We start from the raw sequence: 20,288 nt of genomic DNA, 5'->3' as shown, positions 1-20,288 counted from the left end.
GGGAAATCATTGTTGTGTCCATGAAGATGTGAAAAAATAGGCATAAATCTAGCTTACACATTTACCCAAATTATTATACGCCTGTTTAACCGAAGCTAATTTGGTTGGGTTTCTCCCATCCCCAATGTAACTTCTCTGTCTTTTACGGCCCTGACGAGAATGTCGGTCTCCTCGGCTGTGAAGCGCTCCTGGCACGCGCCTGGCAAATCCGCCGTTATAATAGCCATCTGCCATGGAACAAGCACACCTGCTCTTAAAAGGAATGTGAGATGTCGCTCTTATTGGTTTATTTCACGTTACGCCCAAACCACACCTATGAATAATGAAGCTACTTCAGACCAACCCATTTTAGATTTGCATCGGGCGCAAGAGTCATTTATCCCGCCGGTATAATAGCAACAGCGCCCAAGACCCGCCCACAAAGTTACTTGCGTTTCGCGCTTGATACTTGCGTTTCAGATCGTTAAAATATGGCCCCTAAAGTCATATAAATCAACCATCAAGGATAGCTAACCACATTGGTCCATTCTAGTATGCAACTGTCATTTTTTACAATCCAAGCAATTCCTGATGGATAAAATAAGTTAAAAATGGCTGTGAATGTAACAATAGTGATGGTATATTTTACTTGAGGAGTGGCAGTCTCCAAAGAATAGCACCCACTGTGCTGGGTTTGTCCTAATTACCATGTTTAGAAAGCATCAGTTTGAAGCAAACCAATAAAAGACAATTTCCTCACTCCGAATGCGAAGCTGCCATGTTATATTGTGTTAATTTAATTGACTAACTGCCTCGTTCTGAAGTGTGATATAAAGATGTTTGCTTGTGTTGTATAAACTCTGTCAACTCTTCTATTGATAGCCTTTGGAGAGTATGAAAGAGCATGGCAAATGCCTACTGCAAGTTTTAGAGTAATGTTTGACATTTAGAGACTCTCATCTAAAAAAAAAACAAAAAAACATTGACAAGCCTGTTTATCTCTGAACATAAATATAAAAAATTCTTTTAATGTAATTTTCTTTTGATTCTTAATTCTATCTAGTTCAGATGATACATGATATGATACATTTTTCAGTATTATTTTAAGAAAAAAATTCAAACAGAACAGCATTTATTTTACATAGAAATCTTTTGTAACATAAAGGGCTTTTTGTCATTTTTGATCATTTTAATGAACCCAAACGTTTTAACGGTTGTGTAACTTTAATCTAAATATCATTTAAATTGCTATATGAAATACATATTTAGTTATTGATGTGTCAATATTGTTTTAAATGTGTCTGCTCGCAGGAAGGGTAGGAGTGATGCTGCAATATAACGCCACATTGGACACAGGGCAGGTGGAGTTGGGTCAGCAGGTAGCACATGCTGTTCCACCAGGTGTTTTCTGGAGGTCCAGACTTCTCATTGAACAACCCCACTTCCTCAAGTTTAATATTTCCATTCAGAAAAACGCACTGATTGGAGTCTATGGGAGGAGGGGTCTTCCACCCTCACACACACAGGTAAAACAATATCAAAGTCTTCAAACTTAATCTTAATTAACTCATGAGTGACTAAAATTAGTTCCCTTTCAGTCGAGAACGTCAGACGTAGTCGACCTCGACTGAATGGGATCACGCTAGGGAGCCGATTGTCTTCGAGCGTGCGAGCACGAGCAAATGAAATTTTGCGTGCGTGACTTGCATCACACACTCCGCCATATAAATACGGAAGTGGATGCACGCACTAGTTGCTTTTTGCTTTGAGCCGTTCGAATGTGTCTCTGAAGAGTGTTGTTGAGTTTAAAAAACGAGCGAGTGTGTCGGTGCTTCTTCAAGGAAGACTCTCCCAGCTGCTGATGGTTCTACAGTGCGAGTGCAGCGGTGATCGCGAGCTTTGAGCTCTCAACTGCTGTTTTAACAGCAACCAAATTTCTCTTTGTGTTTGTTTGCCTGACGGCTGGTTAGAGGGCGGAAAAGTGAGTGCTTCACTGTTTCAGTTCACTGTTCAGTGTTGCCGCGGTCATTCCCCTGTGTGCTCCGGCACTGGTGAGAGTTTTTCACTTCTTAAAAGAGCAACACGGGTGCGTTTGCGTCTTTTTCAAGATGCTTTTCCACCCGTGCGTTTCTGGATGCGATCGTTTCCTGTCCCCCCATATGGACGGTCACAATGGTTGTTTCACGTGTTTGTATTATATATGTGTATATAATGTATGTGTATATATGCAGCACGTTGAAGCAGCTTTTTGTGGATAGTTTATGTTCTCATTGCGAGGATATGACTATCGCGATGTTGTGATCGAGACTCGCCTTGATGCGTGAAGTTGGAGTCCCCATTACCACGCCCCGCTACGGCGCCATGTGGGATGGGTGATCAGAGGATTATAGTGAGGCTTCCCCGCCCGGTTACCAATCCCTGTGGGCCCCTCACTCCTCTATCACATCACAGCCGGTGGACCCCCGTTGAGCGTGCTGGTCCCTCTGTAATGGACCGACCAGCCATTTTCATTCGGGCTTCTCCAGGGGACAGGATGCCGATTGCAGCATCAGAGGGTGAGCTGACCTCTGGAAATGATGACTGGCTGTGTTATCTCCCTCTGGGAGTGTAACGTTGCCCGAGCCAGATCCAGAAACATCAGCTATGCTGAATCGGGCCGCTGAGGCTGTCGGGCTCGACTGGAATCTTCCACCATGTCCCGAACAGTCTCGGTTAGGTGATTGGTATCTCGGGACGGGCCGCGCTGGTTCTCAGCTCGCCGCCCCAGTGCCTTTCCTTCCGAAATGCATGGAGAGCTTACCAGGTTGTAGACGGCACCTTTCTCTGCCAGAAACGGCCTGAATAAGCTTTCCCCCCTCACTACCCTTGATGGTGGAGCGGTGAAGGGTTGCGAGGCTGTCCCACCAATGGACTCCTGTGTCCGGCGGCCGCTGCTTTTTGGATGCGACCCCTTGTCTCCCCCCTAAGGCCTGTGAGTTCTCGCCCGTTCCGACGTGCAGAGCTTACAAAGCCTGTGGGCAAGCCGCCTCCTCTTTGCATGCCATGGCGCTGCTTCAGGTCTATCAGGCCAGGGCACTCATGGACATGCACAAGGGTAGTCCAGACCGTGCGTGATCGGTCTGGCGATGTCCACGTTAGTGGTCCAGGAGCGCCATCGTTGGCTCAGCCTGGTCGTATGGCGGATGCGGACAAGGCTCGCTGCTGTCAACCCCGCCGCCGGTGGCAGTTCCTCCACCTGCTCGTCACTGAGGGTGTTCCCCTGCCGCCGCTCTGCTGGGCCTCCGCAGCAGCCTCCAGCCAGGCCTCAGCATAGAGCCAGCCGCAGTACAGACGCCCAGTCCGCTCTAGGTGCTGCCAAGCCAGGTGGCAAGCGAAAGCGTTCCTGAGCGGGCCGCTCAGGGATAGAGGAGGGTGCTTTGGAGTTGGGCATCCACTCCCTCCCCCCGGTTGAGGGCCGGGTGGAGTATTTGTTTGTGTGTCTGTCTGTTCCACCGCTGGCTCCCAGAACGGAGCAGTCGGTACCCACACTTCAAAGAAGAGTAGATTCCTCTGTTCCTGGGCCCCAAGAGGGCTAGTCTGACGGTGTGTGACCCTGTAAAGCCTTACACCCCTCAGCCCCCTCTTGTTCGCCAGCTGGCAGCTGGGTGCGTTTGAGGACGCCGGTCATCCGCCTTCTCATGCTTCCCCTGCCACCCAGTGGAGTCAGGTAAGTGTTGCACCGCACATTCAGATCCCGCTTCGGGCCGCCTTCAGGCCTCTCGAGCCGGATTCCTGTCCTCCACCTCGCTGCCCCACCTCGGGTACGTCTGTGGTTCCTGGCCCTGGTCCAGTTTTGTCGAAGTCTAAAACGCTTCCAACAGATGCCCAGGCTGGCCTCATTCGGTACCTCAGACCCGGCTTGCAATTCATTTTGCTTGGCGGAGCGTCCAAAACCAGGCCTACCACTTGTATGCACTAGTGGAACCTGTGTTAGGCTGGGCCCATATGTTGTGATCCCTACGGTGATCCCATATGTGTATTATTCCACGGTACACCTCCCTGCAGTGAGCCTGTGTCTTCCCTTGGCAGAGCCCGCTCTGCCGTCACTCTTGCTTGATCCTCCCCCCTGTTAGGCTGGAGTCATCCAGTGACATTTCCATATGTTGTACTGCCTGGTCACCAGTCCATATGTGTATATCCCACATAATACCTCCCCTTCGGGCCAGGATGTGGTTTCCGCAGCGTACTTCTCCTTCCTTGTCATAGGTACGCTTTCCTAGTGGTCCTGTAGGAACAGCAGTTCCCTGGCCTAAGCCTTGCCTTCACCGCCTCAGTATTGCGGGGGGAATTGATGCTTTTTAACCAGGCACTGGAAGGTGGCAGCTCTAGTGGCAAGTTCCAGGGTCTAAGATCCCATTCAGTCGAGGTCGACTATGTCTGACGTTCTCGACTGAAAGGGAACGTCCTGGCTGCGTATGCAACCCACATGGAACAGAGGACGTAGTTCCTTTGCCACTATAGCAGGACCACCGCTGACCGAGTTCTCACAGCTCCTCAGCGTAAAGCAACTAGTGCGTGCATCCACTTCCGTATTTATACCCGCTCCACAGGGCGGAGTGTGTGATGCAAGTCACGCACGCAAAATTTAATTTGCTTGTGCTCGCACGCTCGAAGACAATCGGCTCCCTAGCGTGATCCCATTCAGTCGAGGTCGACTACATCCTCCGTTCCCTCCTTCAGGGAACGGTGGGTTACATATGCAACCAGTTCTTTAATAAGTTATTTAAACAAAAAAGACGTTCTTTAATAAGTTATTTAAACAAAAAGACAAAGGACATTTTTAACCTTCTAAAATTGGCTTGATCATTTCGTATTTATATAAGCCGTTGTCTACAAAGTATTGACTGAAGCTATTTAATATAAAACAATGGTTAAAGGAATCAGCCCTCAAAGGTTTAACACAAGATCCTACTTTAATCAAGACAAAACAAAACAAACTCCTCCAACAGAAAGACATTTTCTCTCTGTCTCAGTGATTGGCTGGGTGTTTAACACTCACAGCTGTCAATAAAAGCGCCATCTTTCGTGAGTGCTGAGGAAAACTGCCAACTTATTGTAGATGTTCAATCAATGTGTCCCCAAAGCCATTCACAATAAACTAAAGCAAGCTTATTGAGTGCTGCTTCCAATTTGCCATGTGTCTCCTTATTGCTTTTTGTAGCTGACCAGTAGGAAATCAATTGGAGAAACTTTAATTTAGAGTCTTGAGTTGGTTGGGCTATCTATTTATTTTAATGTTCTGTTTGAAGTACTGGAAGTTCTGGTGGATAATACACTCTGTTGTGCCAAATAAATTAATCCTGTCTGTTTTAAAAGATTTCTTGTGATGATATTTTAGGACCAGACAGGGTAATGGCAGCTTAAATGTCATGGTGTCTGGATATTAAATTTGCCTTTTTACTTTGTTGTAATGCTCTTGGCAACTGCTGAATTATAGTCATCAAATGTAATTGTGTTTGTTTCAGTACGACTTTGTGGAGCTTCTCGATGGCAGTAGGCTCATCTCACCAGAGCGAGTTCAGTTGGATCCGGAGCTCAGGGATCGACTGGAGATTCTGGTCAGCGTTCAGCAGGCGGGCTTTATTCAGTACCTGCACACCGGTGTGTGGCACCTGGCCTTTTACAATGATGGGCGCACTGTAGAACCCGTTTCATACAACACTATAGTTCTAGGTGAGCTGTAATACAACCGTATAACATCATGTGATTGAGTACATACACGTCTTTGTTTATGCGCTGCAGAGAGTGGCTTGTTATTTAGTTTCCTGCTTTTTTCTGCACCAAAGCTGAAAATGTAATTTCATACCTAACATTATGTAATGTGATGCTCGACAGAGCAATTGGGCTACTGTAACAAGCTTTTATAGGTGCCTTTAAATGGCCTTTTTTATATTTCTGTCTTGCACCCAAGTGCCTGAGATAGCGCAGCAGTGATAATGAGGCATGCAGAAGCATGCCCTGAGTTGTTGGCTAATCAATAAGTTTGATTCTGCCGCTATCTCTTTCTGTCAGGCCAGGGAATATGGAGGCCAACAGACTAAATCTCTTAGCCTTGAGCTGCTGAGCTGTTTGTTTTTATCTTCAAATATGAATTTATTTTGTATGTTATGCAGTCTTGAGGAGGATCTGCTTTTATTTACAGCAAAGGAAAGTACTTGCCTTTTCAATTATTTATACATTTATTTATTAAGTGTGAATTCAGTTGGCAACTTCCAAATATACTCTTTATAATTCTTAAAGACACTCCAGTAGTGTTTTTACCACAATTACGTTGTACTATGCCTTTTTATACCACAAATAAAAAAATCTGTGACAAAGCTGTGTAAAAATGCAGTTAATTTGCCACAGATAAATTGCAATTTTATTATCTGATTTTCTTTGTGCAGAGTCGGTGATGGAATGCCCACACAATTGCTATGGCAATGGAGAATGTGTCTCAGGCACATGTAATTGCTTCCCAGGATTCCTTGGACCATATTGCTCGAGAGGTGTGTGTGTGTGGTGTTGCAATGACAGTTTTTGCTATGAGGATGAATGTCATAATACCTGACAAAAGAACATGTTGGGGTCATACAGTATTTAACCACAAAATAGAAAGAAAGAAAGAAAGAAAAATACATTTTGCTTTAATATAAATTTTCTTTTGGGACCCATACATTTTTTGTCTTCATGATAATTAAGCCCTCCAATTGTCATTGCTGAGAAAAAGTTCTCATTTTATATCGCATTTAATCAAAATGAAAAAACCTTCAAAAAAAAAAAAAGATTTTGATCATGTTCTTATGAGATTCTTATGTTACAAAACTGCTGAGAAAACCCCAGAAAAAGTGGTGCAATTTATTGATTTATTTTTAAAAAAGACATTGTGCAAAAACCTCGTCTGTATATTGTTTAAATGTTCGTCTGCGGCACCTTTTATGGTTTTACATCATTAAATTGCAATTGGTTCGTTAGATCAGCCAAATTTAGTGACTACAGATCGAGTCATAGAATGTGATTATCGGCCAAATCAACATTATACTGTACCCTAAATAGAATTAAAATACTAAGATAGTAAACATTTACTTATTTAATTTATAGGCTAATGAAATATAATTGGTTCCGGAAAGGATGACTTTCATTACAGTATTACAATAATGAGAGTATAATGATAATCATCAATGAGATAAATTACAAAACAACCCAAAAGTAAGACATCCTGGGCATGTTTTGTGAGTTTCTTCCATTTGTGGTATACCTTTATCCTTCTAATTAATTTATTTCACTCTATTAGCGGCGTGCCCAGTGTTGTGCAGCGGCAATGGTCAGTACAACGGGGGTCGCTGCCAGTGCTACAGCGGATGGAAAGGGATTGAATGTGACGTGCCCAGTGGTCAGTGTATGGACGCCCAGTGTGGGGGTCATGGCATGTGTGTTACAGGCTCCTGCATATGTAACCCAGGCTTTAAAGGTGACAACTGTGATCAAGGTAACTGGACTGATTTTAGTAGGTATGTAAAGAAACCACAACACATGTAGCTCATTGTAGTTGAGGAGAACACTTTTTGCAACACCACTGAGCAGCTAATTACATGGATGAGTGTACTGACTTAAAGACTGGGTTTTGTTGTGATAAATTAGCCACACCATTTAACAGCATCCTCTGACTGAAATGGATTCTACATGTGGGATTGAGATAAGGCAGACAGCCAAGAAAATACCCCTTACATGCACACAAAATATTTCCTACCTTTTGATTCCTTTCCTCTTGCTTTCTCTAGGTAAAACCAATTGAGTCTATTGATCCACATTCAATAGACTTGGAATGAACTCTTTAGATGTCTATGTTTGGGTCACTTGACCAATGTTATAATTGTCATTGAACTGAATGAGTAACTCACCTTAAGGTTGAGAAGAGAGAGAAAGACCTAGTGAGACAGCTGAAAAGAGAGACGTGCTGGGAATAGATTGTTTAATAAGCTTTATTTTTAAACTTTATTTAATAAGCTATATATATATATATATATATGTAAGGAATAATTGACGACAGGCCGTTGAATTATTAGAAAAATAATGCACACCCGAGGTGGTAATGCGGTCACGACGCGAAGCGGAGTGGCCGTTACACCTCGGGTGTGCATTATTTTTCTAATAATTCAACGACCTGAAGTCAATTATTCCGCTTATACTACACTTACCACACCTCGAAACATTGTTCAGATTATGTATTTCAAGACGTTTGTAAAGTTTTTGTCATTAAAACGCTCTTGTATGTAGGACTAATTTCTTACGCATCTAATCCAATGCCTCCGTTGCTAATTCCAAAACGTCATTTTAGAGTTAGTAACGGAGGTTTGAGCCACTGATAGCAGACTAATGCTGGGGACACACGACTAGCTGACACATTCTCAGACTGTTTTCATCGCAGTATATTTTAAACACCGACTTTGATTCACAGACTGAACGCGCTGAACAAGCGTTTGGGCATGATCAGTCATCAAATTACATTCATAACCGGCCTTAAAGTGAGTCCTCGGCTCGGCTTTATGCAGTTATTAGAGAGATGTTGCAATAATGAGACAGAAAAGCATGTGCGTCAATAGCCTATTATTATTTATTTATTAATTCAATTCGTTTTAATTAATTCGTTCATTCTTTTTTTTTTCTATTATTGACAGATGATAGTAGACTAGCCAAATAAATGGGGGAAAAAAGCCTTTTAACAAGTAAGGCCTATCAATAATTATTTATTTGTTATATTATCTGCAATAAAAATCCGTGCTGCAGGACTATCCATTTATTTACCCTATATTCAGTTTAATTTTCTATTGATTATAGATAGAAATATAGGCTTTATTTATTAAAATTAAACTGCATGTTTCCATTGATTGTGAAGCTAGACATTGAAAATTGCAGATCAAGCGCATGGGGCTAAATGTTTTTTCTTGTTATGAATTGTATCCTATTTTCCGTTATTACAGTTAACTACGCGAAGTGATATGGAACTGTAATGTGGTCAAGACCTGCCTGGAACTACTTTAGCTGTGCATTTCCCTGAAAATAATGCACACCTTAGAACGTTCGTCAACCAATCAGATTCAAGCATTCAACGGCCCTGTAGTATAAATATATATATATATATATATTAACATATTTTCTTAAGGATGTGACAAAATGACACATCAGTACGTTCTTTGATTTCTCTTGAAGTATATCGGGGTCTTTATGCTGCAGTTATTATAAAGTTGCACAAAATAATAAAGACCAGATGAAACAAAATGATTGGCTTTAGAAGTAACAAAATTACAAATAATAATTTAGCTGCAGTCACATTTAGTTCATTGCCAATTAAAACCTACAAAGAGGTCTGACATTTATCTTGATATGTGTGTTTTTCAAAACAACTTGATGCTTTTGCATTAACTGTTGACTTTAACAGATATTTAAAGGGATAGTTCACCCCAAAATGAAAGTCTGTCATCATTTACTCACCCTCATGACGTTACAAACCTGTATGACTTTCTTTCTTCTGTGGAACATCAAAGATATTTTGAAAAATGTCTCTGTTTTTCTGTCCATGCAATGAAAGTCAGTGTGCCATTTTAGATGCCACTGACTTTTATTATATGCACAAAAACAGTTAAAACATTCTTCAAAAAGATTTGGAACAACATGAGGTTGATTACTAAATTTTCAAACTCAAGCAATGAGGAACATTGCTTGATGAGTGTTGCAACTTCACACACAGACAAGATAGCTGTTAAATTCTCCAAAATTGCAACCTCATATAGTAGCGTTGAATCATATTAGTACATCTGTCCAAGTCTCAAGAAGAACTGTACATCACACGTCCTATGGCTGTAATTTATTTCTAGAGCACAAAATCTGGACCCTCGAGCAATAGATCAGAGACACTAATGTGATCAGATGAGACATCTTTCAACCTGTTTTCTATATCTTCGTGGGTTTATGCTTAGGAAAAGCCAAATTATACCTTCAACACACATTGTCTGTTGCTACTGTAAAACATGATGATGGATTTGTCATGGTATTTGCTTCCTTCTCATGTGCATCATTTGGTCCCATGATTGCACTGCATGATCATAGAACTGCATGAATATAAAGCCATTTTACTGGATCAGACATATTCCCACTGTGCAAAGATTGTTCCCTCATTATGTTTCTATATTACATGATGGTAATACTTCAAATTCAAGAGATTTCTTGAATAGCAGCAGGAAGCTGAAATGGCATCTAAGCATCACTGAATCTTAATAGGTTTTGGAGTGTGGTCTTGAAACTATCAAAGAAATAGAGAGACCTTTCTTTCTGAAAACGGTAAGGTCAAGTGTAATATCATTATCATAAAGACTATTTAAGGGAAAAAAACATTAAAAAATGTATTACATAATTTATATATTTTAGTAAAATATACACTATCATTCAAAAGTTTGGGGGTCAGTTAGATATTTTCAAAGAAATTATTAATTATTCAGTAAGGATGCATTAAAGTGATCAAAAGTGGCAGTAAAATATTAACATTTATAATGCTACAAAAATGTTTATTTCAAATAAATGCTGTTCTTCTGAACTTTATATTCATCCAAGAATCCTGAAAAAATTATCACGGTTTCCACAAAAATATTAAGCAGCACAGCTGTTTTCAACATTGATAATAATGAGAAATGTTTATTGTGCACCAAATCAGCATATTACAGTGATTTCTGAAGGATCATGTGATACTGAAGACTGGAGTAATGATGCTGAAAATTCAGATTTTCCATCACAGGAATAAATTACATTTAAAAATACTGTATATTAAAATAGAAAACAGTTATTTTAAATTGTAATAATATTTTACAATATTACAGCATTTTTTCTAATGGACTATTTGTACTTTTTATTAAATAAATGCAGCCTTGTTGAGAGAAAAAATAAAAAAAATCTCACCCATCTCAGGCTTTTGAATGGTAGTGTATTTTAAAGAATTATAGCATTTTTCAAGCAAGACATTTCACAAGAAGACATTATCAGGTTTTAAATGATAAATAAATAGATAAAAAAAAACGTGTATATTGAAAATGTGATGTGACTACACCTGTGGTTACGATCTGGGTAACTGATTTCATACATCCGCTGAACAACTAAACATTATTTTGTGAACTGTTGGTTAAAAGTCATTGCAAAAATGTAAAGGCAATTCTTAGAAAAATGGTCTAAAAACAGTATTGTTTTCCACAGTGGACTGTGTGGAGCCATCCTGTTCGGGCCATGGCTCCTGTCTCCATGGTCAGTGCCACTGTACCTCAGGCTGGACCGGATCGAACTGTGAGACGCAACTCTCTCTGTGTCCAGAACACTGCTCTGGCCATGGCTCATTCCAAAGTGAGACCAGCACCTGCATCTGTGATGCCAACTGGACTGGCCCTGACTGTTCTACAGGTACCACTGGTTCACTGATTTTGTGATCAGTCATGTCATAACTTTAAATAAGGTTTGATTAGAGATTGGGAGATTTGTTTGAAAACTCCAAAACTTTGTTTATTTCCAGGTTTAAATTAGTAATGAAATGTTCAGTGTGGTCTTCGATTTCTTGCACCCCACTGTAGGTAATTGAATCATTATTATAGGAAATGGTTGTGGGTCTATGCTCTAACATGCTCCCCACACCGGGTGCTGTTAGGAACACTAATGTTTATGTTTCTAGTTTGATTAGCCTGTTGTGAGTAACCTTTCAATCAAGCCAGCATTTCCTGTGGCCATGACACACTGTAATCTTACAGAAGCTGCGAGAACTTCCATATGTTACAGTCCCTTGCTGATGCCTGTAAGTAATTGGTGAAAAGAAAAAGAAATGCAGCTGTCAGGCTGTTTCTTCAGAGAATGTTTTGGGAATTATGCTATCACAAGCACCTGTGGTTTTGGAATAGGGGAATTTTGTGAAATGTAAATGTGAAGAGAACAATAAATGTGGTGCTGCAGTTATCAAAAAGTGTTATAGCAAAACAGAAATCACCACAGATTCAATTTAATGTGCTCGACTGTTACAGTATGAAAATAAATCTTCTGTTCATATGTGAACTGAAGTTAGATTAACACTTACTGTACACTGCTGTTTAAATGTTTGGAGATTTATGTTTTTGAAAGAAGTCTCTTATGCTCAACAAGGGTACATTTTTTTAAAGTACAGTGAGAAAAATAATATTGTGAAATATTATTACATTTTAATATAGATGTTTTCTATTTTAATATATTTTAAAATGTAATTAATTCCTGTGATGGTAAAGCGGATTTAGCATTATTACTCCAGTCTTCAGTTTCACATGATCCTTAAGAAATCATTCTAATATTCTGATTTGCTGCTCTAGAAAGATTTATTATCATTATCAGTGTTGAAAACAGTTGTGCTGCTTAATATTTTTGTGGAAAAATATTAGTCTTAACTGTCGCATTTAATCAGTCAATTAAAAAAAAAAAATCTATCTAAAGTGTATATTGGTTTACTTCTATATTCATATACAACTTTGGTAATGCTTCCACATCCTTTTTTATTGGATTTTATCAAGGATTTTCATTAGCAATTAAATATAGCAATACTGCTATACAGAAATGTTTTATTTTAACTTTTAGCTTCTATTGAATATACTTTCTTCTTGAGTGTTTGGTGAGCTTAGCATCGGGCCACTTTAGGTGCAGCTCTGGCCATGGGAGCAATGGGAGTCCACTTGCTTGCACAGTTGGGGTTTTGTCTCTTCATTACCTCCACTGTTCCACCTCAATTAAATAAACTTTAATTAACGTGTGTGTGGCGTGGATCGACCTGCCTCCCGCTGGAACCTGGAAGTGCTAAAAACAGATAAACACCTTGCTGCTAATGAAAAATTGATTACATCGACTGGTGTGGAAAAAGAACGCTGTAAAAAAAAAGATTGAAAAAAATCAACCACCTCTTCACCCTTTTAAAGCAATGTAATATTCCAGAGAGCCGACACCACCTAATCAGACCCTCCAAGGTCTTGCAATTGAATAAAGAACTTATCTTCTCCCCTGGACAAACATTTCAGAGAGACTTTACTTACGTTTCACTTCGGTTTTTGGCCGTCATTTATTTGTCAAGAGGACTTTCTTCCCACTGTAAAAGTTGCTTGACAAAGAAATGGCTTTATGGAAGACCAAATCTGAACTTGCCTGAAAGGTTGCCTTGGGTAGCGGTGGAGAAAAGTCACCTGTGTAATTTCTCTGCAGTGATAAATTGGCTCGATTATGGCCTTATAAAATCAAAATTGCCCAGGGCTGTGTTATTTGCCTGTTTTTAGGAGTCATTGAGGTGAGTTCTAAGGACATAATGATTAGTTGAAGTGAAGGTTTCCTAAATTGCCCTTGTTATCTAGCATCAGAGGTGTTTAGATGCACAGTGCTGCCTGGTCTCAGCCTTGAGCCTTATTCTCTTCCAATGGCAGGATCTCTAACTTAAGGCAGACATTACCTGAATTGTATGACTTTATTGAGAACATACATACTGAAAATGTTAACGTATTTGAAATAGTGGTTCCCCATATCTTACTTCACTTTACTGTATCGATATTAGAACATAATGATTATTCGAAATTAAGGTGGATAGGGGCAATCCAGGTTTCAACTTCTCTTTACCTGTCATCAGATGCATTTAGATGGTCCTACACATTGCTTTCTGGTTGCAGCATGTCTGAAAAATGGATCTCTAAGCTTAATACTTCCATTGCTGAATATCTAGCTCATTGTAGACAATGCCTGATTTATATGAATTTATGCAGATAATACATACTAAAAATTTAAATGCCTTGTGCTGTCTGACGCATACAGATGTAATCTTACGGTCTTGTCTTGACCTGTAGGTTGTTTTAATACATGCAGATCGTTGTTGGACTGGAAACAGACATACAGATGTAATTCTACTGTGTGCATGTTAATTCATTTAGTTTAATAGTTTGCAGCCCACTGGGAAATTTTAAGGTGACGGTAAATTGAATGTATAATATAAACTGAGTAATGAAGTTGTTGTAGCACCATCTATGGAACCAAGTCTTCCTAATTTGGGATGTCTCTCTAGAATAACAGAGTGCACAATATTTGCTGACACTTGCTGAATATGGTTATGCCTTATGGAAGTAATTATCTATTAAATGTACCATCCATAAACTGGTTTTGGCATGTAGCCACGCCATATTTTTAAATTCAAATTATTAAAAAAAATATTAATAATAATATATGATAATAATATGAAATAGAGTGATATATATTAAGGCATTTTTAAAGGCACTAAATGTTATGATAACGGAAATGCAACATGGTGTAATTCTGTTAAAGAGTCATTTGTCCTTGAAAATGTGCACAAGACACAAAGTCTTGTGTGAATGTGTGTGTGTACATGTATTTGTTGATGGATGCCCATGAGGGCTCCAGAAATGTTAGCAGTCACAGCTTGTAGGATGACAAGTTCAGAGCCATTGTGCATTGGCTTTAACACAAAACTATCAAAGGATTACAGCCAATTTTGTTCCCCAGCATTCAAATAAAATCCAGCATTGAGAATTAGAGTGCCGAAGATGCATTCAGTCATAGCAGTTATAATTCAGCATGGTGCTGTTGTGAAGGAGATGAAATTTCTTTGTTTTGCCAAAGCAGATGAGACAACATGTAGATCAGGGGTCTTCAACAGGGGAACCGCAATTGTACTGCAGGCATCCACAAATTAATGTTTGATCTCAAACTTATTTTGTGGACGAAATTGAAATGTGTGTTAAACAAAAATACAACATTAAGTTAACTTTAACGAGCGCTCATGTTAAGAAGCAACAATTCAGATAAAAGTTTCATTGTCCGTCCCACATTCAAATGCATCAAGGAAAATCTAAATCTAATGTGCAAGTATCTGACTCTTCATCCATGATAATTATTTTAATGGCATAAGATATGTAAATGTACTAATGCAAGATGTGTGACTGTACAAAAAATGCTTCAGTTGTATTGTTGTTTTATAAACTGTATTTATATAAAACAAACTGTTGTTTGTTTCAGAAATGTGTGCAACGGATTGCAGTCCTCACGGCGTGTGTGGTGGAGGTGTGTGTCGATGTGCGGACGGCTGGTCGGGGCCAGGGTGTGAACAGGAGGATTGTCAGGCTCACTGTGGTGAGCACGGCATGTGTCGAAAGGGGAAGTGTGAGTGTCACCAAGGTTGGACGGGAGAAAACTGCAATATCGGTGAGTTAACAATGTTGTGAACCTTGTATTTTGTTAGATTAGCTTTAAAAATAGCTTATCCTATTCAAGGTTCCTACAGTCAAACCATTGGAAATATCACAGATAAAATGGTATTTTACAGGCCAGTAAAAGTCATGGAAAAAAGGTTAGATTTCTATAGTGAATATACAATACCATTCCAGCGTTTGGGGTCAGAAATAAATCCTTCCATTCATCAAAGAATCCTGTTTTTTTTTTGTTTTTTTTTAAATCAACATGGATAATAAGAAGAAATGTTTCACAAAATCAGCAAATTAGAATGATTTCTGAAGGATCATGTGACACTGAAGACTGGAGTAATGCTGAAAATTCAGCTTTGCCATCACAGGAATATATTACATTTTAAAATATATTCAAATAGAAAAATATTAATTTTAAATTGCAATGATATTTCACAATACAGTTTTTACTGTATTTTTGATCAAATAATTGCAGCTTTGGTGAGTAAGAGATTTTCATTAAAAATCCTTAAGTCTTGCCTTCTCAAACTGAATGGCATTTTAAAAATTTTAGCACTAAAATATTTAATTGGCTAAATATTTCTTAGTCGGTCTTAGTTAGAGATTGTGTAGAGTAAAAGCTCACAAGTAATGGTGATGGTCGATGTTTTTAACAAATTATTTTTAACAAATGATTCACAAATCTGAATCAAAATGATTTTGAAACAAGAAGCATCCTTATCCAGTAATCAAAATTGACTGAAAAGGCAAAAGCATATTATATTTTGAGAAAATGCACAGCATATTGGAAAATGTAAAATTATTCAGGGAATACTTGTGAGTAATTTTTAAATCAAAGACATTGACAGCACATCAATACACTGTTGCACACTTTCAAATTTTATTATATTATATAAAAATAATATTGTGTTAATAATTACTTCTTTGTTCATTCATTGTATTACTCTAGCACACTTTCTGGACAGCAAAATAAAAGGTACAGTGCTTTCTTTCATTTGCCATGGTTTGCTTTCTATGTGATCTGTGAAATAAAAAATATAAACGTTCCTTTTTAATAACATTTTCATTGAATACAAATGTTTATGACATTGAAACCTAAAAGCAGATTCACAAACATAGACCTTGCTTCATCAAAAAAAGGAAAAGAAAAATTCTAAAGCTGCCGTGCCTTTCTCTGATCGAGCTCTTCAACAGTACAATGCAAATATCATGAAATGTCATATTTACTGAGGAGAGGGTAAGCCGCAGCATATTAGGTGTGTGTAAACCAGCGGAGGCTACCTGGGCTGTCTAAAGAAATGACACTAAATCACTGCATACCGCAGTATAACATCCCATGTTTAATTCTTTTCCCTGAATGTCTCTTCATGATAGCAGACTGGATAGGATATAGAGGTAAAGGTCATGCTGCCCTAAAGAGAGCATGTGGCTCTGACCCCTCTGTCTCTCAAGCATGACTTTCATTATGTCTATGTACCGTGTATTAATGTCTCCACATCTGTTCGGTTTCAGGTTTCCTGTTTTATACAGTGTAAATGTAGGCATACAGAGACACACACACAACCATCAGTCAGTCCATGCACATATACACGTTCACATTACCCAAATCCCCATTGTTGTACATCTCACTGTCTCTTAATGTAATATTTAGCAGCTGCTAAGCTCCTTTAGTTTAGCATTTCCCTCTGTAATTTCCATATGATGGAGCACTTCTGTACACTGTCTGATCAGCTCAGCATGCTGTTTCTTCACATGGACACTGCTAGATGTGATAATTTAACAGTATTTTTCAAAATAACTTTCTTTTAACTTTAGAAGCTGCTCAGAGACTTCATAAATATTTTATTATTTTATTTCATTCAAACCATTTTGCCTAGTTGGTGTTTCGCTGAATTTATTAATCTATTCTCCAGAAAAAAATACAAATAAAATCATTTTCTAAAACAGATATTTTGTCCAGCTGTTTCATGTGAAATTACAGCTGTCCCTGAGTCCTGTTCGATGTCTTTAAAATGTCAAGTGCCAAACGTTTGACTGACTAAGACACATTCACCGTGTTTTCCCCTGTATGTTTAAACAGTTCTTTATGGTGAGTTCTTCACCCCCTTGACACATCCTTGGCTGCTGGTTGGTCGGTGTGTATAACTGATGAATTTGTCCCGGTAGATAGCTGTCCAGGGCTGTGCAACAACAACGGCAGGTGCATTCTGGACCAGAACGGATGGCATTGCCTCTGCCAGTCGGGATGGAGAGGGGTGGGGTGTGATGTCGCTATGGAAACCCTTTGCTCTGATGGCAAGGACAATGAGGGAGGTGAGAAAATGTTGCGAAGTTGAGTGCTAAATAATTGTTTTACTATGATGGTGCTCCCACTTACACACATCTGTACTTGAAATGTCTAAATAACTTTTAAAGCATCTGAATATTTCGTCTGAAGTCCCTTGTTGTTATTTTAGATGGCTTGGTGGACTGCATGGACCCAGACTGCTGCATTCACAGCACCTGTCAGGGTCAGACATACTGCCGCGGTGCTCCAGATCCCAGCACAATGCAACACCACAGCTCACCTACTCCAGACGCTCAGGGCTTCTATCAGCGCGTCAGCTTTCTGGTAGCTCCAGGGGGCACCCATACCATAACAGGGGAAAACACGTTCAACCACAGGTTAGGAGCTCTTGAACTGCTGAAGAACGCTCAGCAAGGTTTGGTGAACTAAACTGATAAATATGTGGCTTGAAGGGATACTTCACCCAAAAATGGATATTACCACAAAGAGGTTTTTTTATTCGCACCCCGATGTTGGTGCAAATAATCGTAGGGATTAAATACTTGAAACATATTTTCAAAATATCTTCTTTTGTTTTCCAAAAGAGATTTGGAATGACGTGAGGGTGAGTTAATGTTGACAGAATTATCATTTGTGGCTGAACTATCTCTTTAATATTTCTATACTAGGCTGGTAAGCTGCATTTTATAGTTGTTGTTTTTTTGGGATAAGCTACTTTTTAATAATGTTATAACATATTTTATGATGTCACAAAATGGCTAGTTTAGATGATTTAGAAAATGAACGTTATTTAAAAATGACTTTGACCATCAAATTGTTTTATATATAATTTATAATACAAAGCTTTTCACTGTGACACATGGCTTGTTATCCCGGAATTTTTTATTCCGATAATTAATTTATCAGTGCTATAACATATTAAAATGTATATGCATAGAAAGTCCTTCTGGCTGTGCAAGTAATTGTGATGCCGTTTGATGTGTTTCACAATATTTCCCACAATCTTAAAGTGTTTTTTGTAACGTTTTGGGGTTGTAGATCTAACAGCATGAGGAAATAGAGCAAGACTCTCACACTCATATGGAATAAACAATAGGCTTTTTCTTTTTGATAGGAATTCAGAACTTCAGTTTCCCTTTTGAAGACTCCATGTTGTCCTATCTAATTTCTGCTGCTTTTATATTGCAGATAGAAAAGCCATCAACCGTTGGTATGATTTGTATGAAAAGCTAACACACCGTGTACTTTAAGAAATGATTACTTTTTCCAGTGAAAAAATTGAGCGCCTCACCTTTGCACCTCTTCAATTTGGACTCTTGAGCGAATATGTTCAATGCCTTTTGGTGTTTTCGGGCAAAGTTAACAATATGAACATTGCTGCTTGTCTTTGTTGCCTTAGAGTAGGACCAGTTAACCCTCTGGGGTCTGAGGTATTTTCTGGGCCCTGGAGGTGTTCTGACATGCTCTGACATTTGTGCTTATTTCTGTTATTTGTGACATTTTAATGGCTAAAATCTGATTACACTGTATTCAGCACAAACTCTGCTACAATAATATGTCAGCAGCATGTAAAAGTTTGTAGTTTTGAGATAATGACGTTTATGTGTGGTTTGTGAAAAAAAATAATAATAATTGTCACTGAAATAAGGTCATGAAACCCATGCTGATTATTTCTTCACAAGACTTTTGAAAATTGTATCACGTAGCCTAGAATATTTGCTCGAAAACTATGTGAAAATCATCCTGACAACTCATTCAGATAAAACAACATATCGATTTTAAATTTGTAAGACATGTTTTGTGTAAGAAAGCTTTATGTGAGGAGGCGTGAACACATCATGAATAATAATGTCTTTCACACCTGAGAAAGACAAAGACCCTCCCCTAATGGCCCTATCAGATGCTATCAGCCCTATCATTCTGAGCAACCTTGCACAAAGAATGAGGAGATTTAAAAAAGAATGGCTTTTTGATTGTTTGGATTTATTTACAACATAACATAATCCAAAGATACACAGCAAAGGACAAAAAAGCACATTATTTAACACACTGATCTAAAGACAGAGACTTGAACAGTCACACACCTTTGTGCCATTCATGAAACAGTACATACCTGTCATTTCCAAGGTGTTTGATTTTTCATTTACCATGTTCATGTACTCATGTGAATGTTGAAGTCAGCAGGACTCATCAGTGGGGCATCTGGTCCCTGTATAAAAAATAAAAATAAACACCTGTGAACATGCTGATATCAAGAGAAACTATAGGGCTGCACGATTTTGGGAATACATTTTAGATTTTTCTGGTTAAAATTGCGATTTAAAATGTACAAAATACACACACACACACACATATATATATATAATGAACACCAGGTTTGTTGTGCCTTGTAGGCATATACGTGTAGTGCTGCATAAAATAATATTAACAATAGCCTATAGCAGGCGGCCTATACATCGTTAAAAAGGAACATATCAGTAACACTACACTAGAGAAAAATATATTGATTATTATATGTTACTTCAAATGTTTCCATTCGTTATGACGTTATGAAATGAGATTGGAGTAAAAACATGAAGCCTAATGCACAGCGCGACTGATTCAAACTTAAAAGCGCGTGCAGAGAACATTTATTGAAGCGATCAAGCCGCTCCAAACTATGAAACATTATTGTTACCATCTACGTTTGAGCAGATATCCACAAACAAAGTATTTAACAGTAAACACGGGTCTAAACATTATAATAATCACCATATTAGAGT

The 20,288-nt window shown here is 38.9% G+C and overlaps 1 protein-coding gene across 5 annotated transcripts in view; it reads left to right on the top strand.

The window, feature by feature from the left end:
• The window catches only part of LOC311095208 (teneurin-3), a 143,681-nt gene that overhangs the window by 88,482 nt on the left and 34,911 nt on the right, over nt 1-20,288 (top strand). For 2 of the 5 annotated variants that reach the window (XM_084133622.1, XM_084133619.1), the window contains exons 7-16: nt 1,291-1,505; nt 5,484-5,691; nt 6,405-6,506; nt 7,292-7,486; nt 11,239-11,439; nt 15,055-15,240; nt 16,189-16,215; nt 16,614-16,634; nt 17,406-17,552; nt 17,696-17,903. In XM_084133622.1, coding sequence (XP_083989748.1) covers nt 1,291-1,505; nt 5,484-5,691; nt 6,405-6,506; nt 7,292-7,486; nt 11,239-11,439; nt 15,055-15,240; nt 16,189-16,215; nt 16,614-16,634; nt 17,406-17,552; nt 17,696-17,903 — 1,510 coding nt within the window. Of the gene's footprint in view, nt 1-217; nt 265-1,290; nt 1,506-5,483; nt 5,692-6,404; nt 6,507-7,291; nt 7,487-11,238; nt 11,440-15,054; nt 15,241-16,188; nt 16,216-16,613; nt 16,635-17,405; nt 17,553-17,695; nt 17,904-20,288 lie in introns of those variants that run through there. The other 3 variants (XM_084133623.1, XM_084133620.1, XM_084133621.1) reach the window with 3 other exon arrangements.

This window comes from Abramis brama (assembly GCF_963993115.1).
Source record: "Abramis brama genome assembly, chromosome: 13".
In the NCBI taxonomy this organism is placed as follows: Eukaryota; Metazoa; Chordata; class Actinopteri; order Cypriniformes; family Leuciscidae; genus Abramis; species Abramis brama.
Note: the sequence above shows the minus strand (reverse complement) of the source record. Positions and strands in the feature narration are given on the sequence as shown.